We start from the raw sequence: 9,532 nt of genomic DNA, 5'->3' as shown, positions 1-9,532 counted from the left end.
TTTTTTTGGTAAAATTTGACTTTTATATGGTCGTCCCAACACACGCACACACACAAAAAGCAAACCCTTTCTCATGCCAATCTAAGATTTTCATGGTAAGGAGGTTCTTATTGGTCAGGCCAATCTTTTGTTACAGATAGACCTTTCCATTTTCATTCTTGAGGTTGAATCTGTAAGAATCTCATCCACACCAATGAACCCTTCCATGCTCATGTTGTTGTGATGGAAGGTTTCTTGACCTTTAGATTTATTTCATAAAAGAAAAACCAAAATTTAAATTTTACTCAATTTTCTAATAATCGGATAAGAAGAAGAAAACCCTCTTTTGCTGTCATATGGATTTATGATCAAAGAATCTGTTAAATAGACAAATGAAGGATAAACAAACGTGTTTGGTTACTAAGAATAGAAATTAGAGGAAAATCAAGGAGTGCAGGACCACCAATCCACCATCTTCAAATGGGTCCCATCACGTGCTTCCAATGTCGAGTGTGGTAGGCACAGTTCAAAGGAATCGGGATCGGATTGACTGAATCGGCTGACAACTTTAGCCTGTCATTTTATGGCCGATTCATGCCGATTCTTGCTGAATGGTTATAATCTCTCTGATGGATTTTGCTTTTAGGGCTATTTCTTCTTCATTCTCTGTTAAGGTAACGCACATATGGCCTCAAAATTTTCCATTAGGCAGTCTAGTTGGTGTTCAAATTTTATTAAACGCGTTAACATGAGGTTTAAATGGAAACGTGATTTCTCATGACGCAATATTAAGCTTTGGAAAATAGTTGAAAATTCAAATTTCATCTTTAGTTCCACAACACAAATAACAATGATAGAATTATAAAAGTTCAGGAGATGGTGAGTCATATGATTGAGATGAGACTACAGACTTATTTGTACTTACTCCAAGGGATCCTTTACGGTGGGGGATCTATTGCACCAGTCTTGAGTTAAACACATGAAAGGGAGAAACCGAAGAGGATATGGCAATGGAATCCTCCATATAATTTTAAAATAGGAATTGGATCTCCTTTCCTGAAACACAGAAGAAAACTGAACCACCGGGTCTTGGATTTGAGCAAATACTTTCTAGGCTTTCTTGGTGTCACAGCTTAATCCTTTGTCCATTATTTGGAAACATTAATGTCATTCCCATTTTTTCTTTTGGGTACATAATAATCTTTGCCACCTGCAAAAGACTGCAACTACCATAAGCAATCAGTCTTGGTTTAGATGTCCTAGATCTACAATCATTTGCTGTCCGTAGGTTAGGACCTTGGTCTACAATAGAGAAAAGTACTATGTGATAGATCTCATTATGGGTTCGAATCCGAAACTCTAATTGAGGAAGCCACACAGAGAAACAAGAACACCAATCTAATAAAATTATGGAAGATCGATTCGTACCTTTCACCTAGTATAGACAATCGATGCTGGTCTCCCAATTTCCCTCTCTTGACTATGGATCTTCTACAACCCCTTAGACCTCCTTGATTCTCTCACTTTAGTGGTAAAATGGGGAAAAGTGAATAATGACTGTAGGGATCCAAAACCTAGTATTTATAATACTGTCCTACACCCAAAATCCTAAACTACAACGGGTTGGATCAGCATATCCCTAAACTTGAGAGTGGACCGAACCGGTTCATGCAACTTGATTATCACTCATTTAATCAACCTCAATAATTAATTGAACACATAAATCCAACACTATGATATATACTGCAAAGAAAATGAGGTTCCAACAAAAGTCACATATCTTCTCTTACAACTAACACTGAAGATTAATGGGAGGAAGATCTCCAAGTTTGATTACAAGAAATGAAATATAGATCTCAATTCTGTTTTGTTTTCCTTCAATCATACACTGTGAAATACATTGAGAGGACTAAGATATATGTACAGTGAAAGAGTCGTGTGCACAGTATACATGATACATCATCTGTAATACCTGAATAAATGGTATTAGTCTGTGCATTCCACATTCTTGCAGCCGGGTCCAACTTCTTAATGTGTTGGTTATAAGTTCATGGATGACTTAAAACTCAGAAAGAGATAAAAATACATATCACAATGGCCCAGGTGAGTATAGAGAGTGGCTGTATTGTTTCAAGCCTTTAACCACCAAGACAGTTGAAATCTGTAGCCTCAACAACATTATAATACAGGGAGGATGACTTTCCATCAAATTTTGAGACCACTTGGTGGGCAGCTAATCCACAATAATGTTTCCCCAGTCGTGCAATGCAGATATCAATCATTTTCTTGAACATATTGTCCTCTCGGATGACTGGTTGTTCGAGAAATTCAGTCAATGGCATCCACTGAAAGATGGCACAAGAACACTTATCAGAAGTTTATTACAGTAGTATACAGAAGCAATCAACTAGGCTTGATTTGATAGCTCCATAAAGAAGGTATATAGTTCATGGGTTAAAGTAGAAAAGCTCAAACACCAGGGATTCATGTTGAGATAGGCCAAAACGACTTGGAAAAAACTGTATGTAGCAGGACATATTGTATTTAAACCCTTTGAAGATTTTTCAGACAGGATTAACTTATCTCAAAAATTGCAATTTTAATTTGGATATTTTCACATAGAGACAGGATTAAGTTTTCTCAAACATAGGGTCATGGGAGTGATCATAAATCTAGAATGGAATACATATAGCTCTCTTATACAGAATCTTTTCTTTTTTGACAATACACCAAATCTTATTTAGATGCAAAGATAAGAGATATAATACTAATATAACAAAACCAGTGAGCAAGGGCCACGAAACCTCAACAAGGACTGCACAAAGGGATGAGGGTCCATATACACAACACCATAGTAACCCCTGACTAGCCAATTCACCAGCTAATGAATTGAAAGATTGCATCATCCACACTTAAGAAAACTCCAATGAATTAATAATAATCAAGCTTTCCAGATTAGATGATTGGTATCTCCAAGACCATTAAAGCAACTTATACAGTTATTTTTCCACAACTAGGTTTCCATTATAACAATTAAATGAAAGATTTTACTAAGCACCACCATGTCATCAGTGATTCATTGGCAAGCCACTTCGTAATGCACAATGATGTTGAGCAATATACAAGAGATGGTGGAGTCTAATAGCGACAATTCTAGTCCATGAACGTTAATAGTAGTTTGCAATGGATTAGTAAGGATATTATAGTGTAACAGTTCACATATAAAGTAATTGTTTTAGGTGGTGGTAGGTGGTAGCAGATGAATGCAGTAAAAGGTAGCAAGAGACATTGAGAATATAAAGCCACTTCTCTTTAGATATGGTGAAAATAATTACCTTGGCAGCTTGAATTTCAAGATCATCTACTTTGATCTCAGTTGACAATGGTCTTAGCATGCATATGAAGAACAAATCCGACTTTCTGAAAGCCACATTGTGTGCATGTCTGCAATTGAAGTCATATAGATCAAGTTAAAACATTGAAACTTCAAAATGCAAATATTGGTAGGCACTCGATTGTGATAATCTGAAAAGGAAAGAAGATAATAAGTCAGCATGAAGGAAAAAAACTGAGACTCAGGCAACACGGAAATGCAAATTTTTTGGACGAAGAATGGATCCGAAATCGATTTGGTCATAGTTAGGAAGAATCAACATCAAAATTAAATACTAGACACTGAAGATTGAGGTAGCCAACCAAATTCTGGTCTACATTTCAAATAGTTGGATGACTTGGGCCTCTTTTCCGAGTGATAGTGAATGAAAAAACATATCACTAACCGGTCCAGTAACTAGATCAGGGGAAAGACTTCATATGGCCCACTATTTAAAAAAAAAATAGTGTGTGCAAATACATGTTTGACACTCCTCACCCTAAAAGTAGAAGAACTATGTGCTCCATGTCAATTAAAAGCAGTACAACTTGACCACTCCTCACCCTCCCCTTTGGTATTTTCAGTTTTTAGATTTCCATCTCAAAAGGCCGGTCGTAAAGTGAAGGAACTACTAGGTATACGAATGGAATAGGCATCCTACTCACCGAATCAATGACACAAAACTTTATCACTTCAATAAAATATAAGTAGACAGGACGTATTACCTAAAAGCAATCACTTCCAGAAATTCTGCATCAATCTGCAATGCCATCAAGAAAGCAGTCAATTAACAAGGACAGTCTTTGTTAAACTGTGAATATTGGATGTAATATTATTGATTTTTTATATTGATATGAAATAAACCAGAAATAAACAGAGCTGCTAGGGAAAAAGAATTATAAAGTTATTGGATCCTTACACCAGTTTCCTCCTTGACTTCTCTTACAACTCCAGTAAAAATCTCCTCTGACTGTTTATAAGATCAACAAGACAGTTAGAAAGGAATAGGATAGATAACTCTAAGTTTGGACATGATTGCAAGTCAGTGATATGTTATTTAAGGTGCGTTTGAACCCATGGGTGAGGAATGAACCTACACCACTTTAGAAACTTGAGAAGCCGGCATAATGCTTTGTCAATTTTCTGGTAAGTTGCAACCAGACTGGGATCCAAAGCTCCAAATATTTGAAGTACAAGGAAAACTCCATAAGTTTAACATAATTTTCCAGCATACCTCAAGAATGAAACCTGTCGGTAATTTCCAAGAGCCAACATATGCTGGGGCACAATGCTTCTCTTGAACAACAAGGACCTGAAGATAGTTATCATAAATTTGAATTTGCATCGGAAAGATAATATTATTGGAACACACTAATTAAGCATAAGAAATTGAGCAAATTTGTAGATATACTAATCAAATTGAATAAGGTGCATTCAAGCTTCAAGAGAGAACTAATTTTAAGTTGTCTTCATTTTACCTCATTTTTGTCATTTATAGCAAATCCCCCAACTCCCACTTGATGCGAAGCATTAGCAGGAAGCAGATCAGGTCCTTCAGGAATCCAGTATGTCAACATTATGTATTCTCGCTCTGCATGATGGTACTGGAAACCTTGCTGCCATCATTTAAGCTTTCAGAAACATCGAATACAAAAACAAACCCAAAATGCAGGTAAGTCAGCATTTTTTCACTGAGCACCATTGGTAAAAGTATCCAATGGCGTTAAAGACTGATTGTACCTCACAGAAGCCTGAAAGAGGGGTTACATATAAGTTCCATTCTATTATTTTATGTTCTTCAAATAAAGATTTTGCGACTTCAAAGATTACCTTCACTGCAATAGGAACAAGCTCAGATTGTTCCAGAGGTATCTTGAGCCAAACTCCCTTCTTTCCCTATGATGGAATCATGTGAAATTTTAGTAAGTACACACAGGTTTGTCAGCTGACTCAAAACAAGGAAGAAGATAAATATTACAAAAAATGACATTCCATTTTTTTAAAACCTAGAAACATCAGACGATGAAGTCATATAGCCAACCCAAAGTAGTTGTGATAAAGGTTAGGTTAAGTTGAATGTGCATTGGCAGTTGCCATATGTGTGACACCAAAAGCAGAGCAGCTTTTTGCAAGCCTCCAAATGAGTCATAGTTTATGAAGAACAGTATTAAGCAGGGAAATTCACAGACCAGGTACAGTTTAGGGACCAATGAAAGATCATATAATTTCATAACATATCAATTCCAACATCCATACCAACAAATCATTAATTCAATAGATACTATGGTCTTGCGGAAAATGAAAAGTTACCTCTCGTTTCCAACGAGAAAGAGAAGACTGCAAGATAGAAGCGAAGGTATGTGGATTAGAAGGTAATCTTTCTGAATTGACAACAATTCCCTCATATTCATCTTCGAAGGCATCAAGTACACTTGTTTCTCTAGAAAAAAGAATTGAGCTTGCCTCAATTGCTCCTAAGATCTGAGATGAACCATTTACCACTGCAAGTTTATCTTGCCTAACTGAATTGATAGCTTGGCTTGAAGTTCTTGTAGTTGAATAAGAAGCCTTCAGAAAAATACCTGTGCAAGGAAATTGTAAATGAGAGTAGGAAAAAATGCTTCCACTTAAATTTCCTAATATTGATGCCAATACAGACCAATTAGGTGAGCAAGTGATATAACTATATAAAACTAACATTTCAAAGCAAATAAGCCCATTGTTACACACACGGCCAAGGATTAGAAACCAATAGCTAGGACTCAAACCATAAAGTCAAAAATTTCACGAGTACTCTATCTTACTCCTATAGCTGGCTCTCCAATCCTTCCAACAAGAGCAAAGAATTTGAAAGAAATTTCAAATCGCCAAAAGCATCAAGCTCATGGATTGCAAGATTGTTCATGAAGTTCCAAAATTATACAGTTAGCAGGTGAGGGAGAACAATCTATGGTTATTTCACTCTTTACCAAAAGAATAGAACTGGGAAATGTAGATCTTTAGCTGACATTCACAAACTCAACCAACTGTGGATTCCAAACAAGCTAAGTTCTATAAATGCAGTTCAGGACAAGCAAATTCCAACCATGCAAAAATAGTGAAGTGTCTCAAAATAGAAACAGGATACCAATCCAAACTAACAGAACAAAGTACAAATTTTACCTCTGCAAGAACAGAACTGTCGTGTGATTTTAACACCACCCAGATGCCCTGGAAACAGATTTGAGAAAGCCCTACCTTCCAAGCGCACTATCTTCGGCGCAGATAAAGTTCTCATATCAAACAATTGTTGCCCCATCACTAACAACAACACCCTAGCTCCAATGCAGTCCGATTCTATATAAACAATCCAAGAACAAACAAAGCAAAGGGAAAATCTAAATCCTATGTTCCTCCCTCCCTGAGAAAATCAAAATTCAAGTAGCACTTGTTGCTCAAGAACAAACGACTAACATGAAAGGTAAGAAGCTCTGATAAAAGCTTTAGGTAGAACCAAAACAGTCACAGAACCCATGATCAAATTTGGTAGAAAACGACTCAAGATATAATCAACTCAGACCAATTTTTTAGCAGCTATAAAATCCAAAACTCAGAATTTGTGAAGTGGGTTCTTGCTTGTTTAAGTTGTCTGAAATGGGCTTCGTGTAAGAGAGACATCCATTGCCGAACTTGAAATTTCAAGAAAAAAGAGGAGTGCACTATGTAGCCAGAGACTCAAGAGCACAGAACTCATGATTCAGAGAGGACGACACAAAGAACTTATAGGAGGGAGGAGAGCGAGACTGTAAAAGTGTGTAGGAAATTAAAATGAGTTAAACGCATAACGGATGCACGTGGACCGCATAAAAGCACGTGAAGCTCATGAGCTTTTTGAGAGGAATGGCCGGTAGGTAGGTCCCGCTAGGAGAACTATTTCGATTTTAACTGCAGATTTGCTATTACAGAGATCTCCATCCAACGGTAGATTTTCGGGTTATCTTTGCTGTTGCTGAGTATTGTATCACTTCCTTGATATATTATTAATTTACAATTTGTTCTTTTGGAGAAATATTTTCTATTTTTTCGTTTAACATTTTCTGATGGATGTGTGGTGGAGGGTTTTGGGGGTCCATGTCTTATGGCTAAAAGATGATTTACACATAGCATGCATTTAGTGGGCATTGTAGGATCAATGGCCAACCTACTCCTAAGATAGGGGAACATTATATACACCCGTATGTGATTAGAGTTGATCTAGAGATCTCCAGGAATAGGATTCTACTGGTTAATGTTGCTACCAGTGCGCTAGGCACTGGAAACGCACTGGAATGACTACTAGTGAGATTGGGAATCACCCATGGGAATTGTGTGACACTGGTAGAAATGGGTTTCCCTTCACCTCTAACTAATTTATTTGCCTTTTTTAGTTTATTGCTAACAAGGCCTTATTTGTTACATTGTAAAATTTTTCTTAAAAATGACATTTTATATGACAATTTTTACTCTATATAAATTTGTTCTTAATTTTTAGGGTTAGTTTTTTGATCTTACACCAAACACAAACAACAAAACTCATCATTATCCCAATGAAATGAAGTCAATTATATGGATCCAAGCGAAGACAAACTATTAAAAATAGGATGAAAGAACTCTATTTTGCCATCACACGAAACACCAACATGCGGGACCAATGAGAAGGTGCATGCCAACATCTTAAGCGCCTTGACGTGCAGGGGTAGTGCCATCTTTTTGCACGCCCTGTTTCTGGGCATTTCTTGCCCCAAGAGGACAAGGTTCTTTTTCTCTTAAAAATAATAGTAAAAAGAAAAGAACCCTACAACAATACAAACTAATTATCAATATCCTACCTAAATGAGGTTGGCTACATGAATCATATCCCTCCAAATATCTCTATTCGAGATCATACTAAAGTCAAAATCTGAACTATGCATATATTTTCTCATTTTTTTTTTCTTAGGGTTATTTTAGGCATGCCCCAATCTCTTTTAGTTTCTGCAATTTGGATCGGATCACTCATCCGTCAAACTTGACCATGCCACGTAAGACAACTTTTTCAGAGCTTATTGTGTATTGGGGCAACTCCCAAATCCTCTCTAATTTGGTCATTCCTTAATTTATCATTCCTAATTTTATCTTACATCCATTTCAACATCCTCATCTCTACTACTCTTAATTTATATGTATGACGTTTCTTACTTAGCTGCCCAACATTCTACTTCATGCATAAGTTTTGGTTGTACAATAATCTTATAGAATTTTTCTTTAAACATTAAGGAAATATGTTGATCATACAACACTCTAGATCGACATATCTCTCTATTTCATCCATTTCACTTTAATTCTTTGTGAAATATCATCCTATATATCACCTTATTTAATTATGACTGACCCTAGATATAAAAAATAATCACTTTGTGATATCTCTCTCTACTCAATTTTCACCAATTAGTTATTCATCTCAGTGTCACTAAAATTATATACCATATATTATAATCCTAATTTATTTTATTTTATTATTATTATTTTTTTTTTGCCCTTTTTTTTTTACTTAGAAAAGTAGAGCCTTATCAACTAACTAATGATACGTTTGGTATGCATTCCAAGAAATCATTCCAAACATACCCTTAATTTAAAAAACTCCATTATATATGATTCCAAACACTTTCAAAGTATATATAGTTGTACAATCCATTTTTTATTACAACGATTTAAGGTTGAGATATTCATAGGGTGGAGTGTCCGGAACCCACAAAATATTGAGGTTAAGAAGATGAGATAACAAATATATGTTAAATACAAATCGTAGATCAAATGTTTAAATATATTAACCACCAAATTGCATTACCAAACACAATCTAAGCTATGTTGGTTGATATAATTTTTTCCCCGGTTGAGGGGGTTCAATTGTCGGTTACCCAAACCCTATTACAACATTCCCCTACCAAAAAAAAAAAAAAAAAATTGATAAACCACCATTCCAATCAATTAAAACCATATTTTTTTAAACCAATAATAATAATAATAATCTATAGTGATATTTTATTTTGTTAATGAAAGTGTTCATGCCAGCTTATGTGCACCTCGACTAATCCTTGAAAAACTAGTGCAAGAATCCATAGTCACAATCTCCCCTTAAATCGTAGATGCACAAATGGGGAATCGAACTTAGTACCGTACTCT

General features: G+C 35.8%; 1 protein-coding gene across 1 annotated transcript; it reads right to left on the bottom strand.

Annotated features, from left to right (window-relative positions):
* Positions 1–1,778: 1,778 nt before the first annotated feature.
* LOC122086218 (nudix hydrolase 8-like) lies at positions 1,779–7,106 on the bottom strand. Its single transcript, XM_042654954.1, has 9 exons — positions 6,515–7,106; positions 5,663–5,934; positions 5,183–5,248; positions 4,831–4,968; positions 4,587–4,664; positions 4,272–4,322; positions 4,078–4,112; positions 3,315–3,423; positions 1,779–2,324 (listed from the first exon to the last, which is right to left on the bottom strand). The coding sequence occupies exons 1-9, from the start codon at positions 6,648–6,650 to the stop codon at positions 2,118–2,120; spliced, it is 1,092 nt and encodes a 363-aa protein (XP_042510888.1). The 5' UTR covers positions 6,651–7,106; the 3' UTR covers positions 1,779–2,117.
* Between the last annotated feature and the right edge of the window lie 2,426 nt (positions 7,107–9,532).

This window comes from Macadamia integrifolia, chromosome 8 (assembly GCF_013358625.1).
Source record: "Macadamia integrifolia cultivar HAES 741 chromosome 8, SCU_Mint_v3, whole genome shotgun sequence".
Lineage (NCBI taxonomy): Eukaryota > Viridiplantae > Streptophyta > Magnoliopsida > Proteales > Proteaceae > Macadamia > Macadamia integrifolia.
This window is presented reverse-complemented; position numbering and strand designations above follow the sequence as displayed.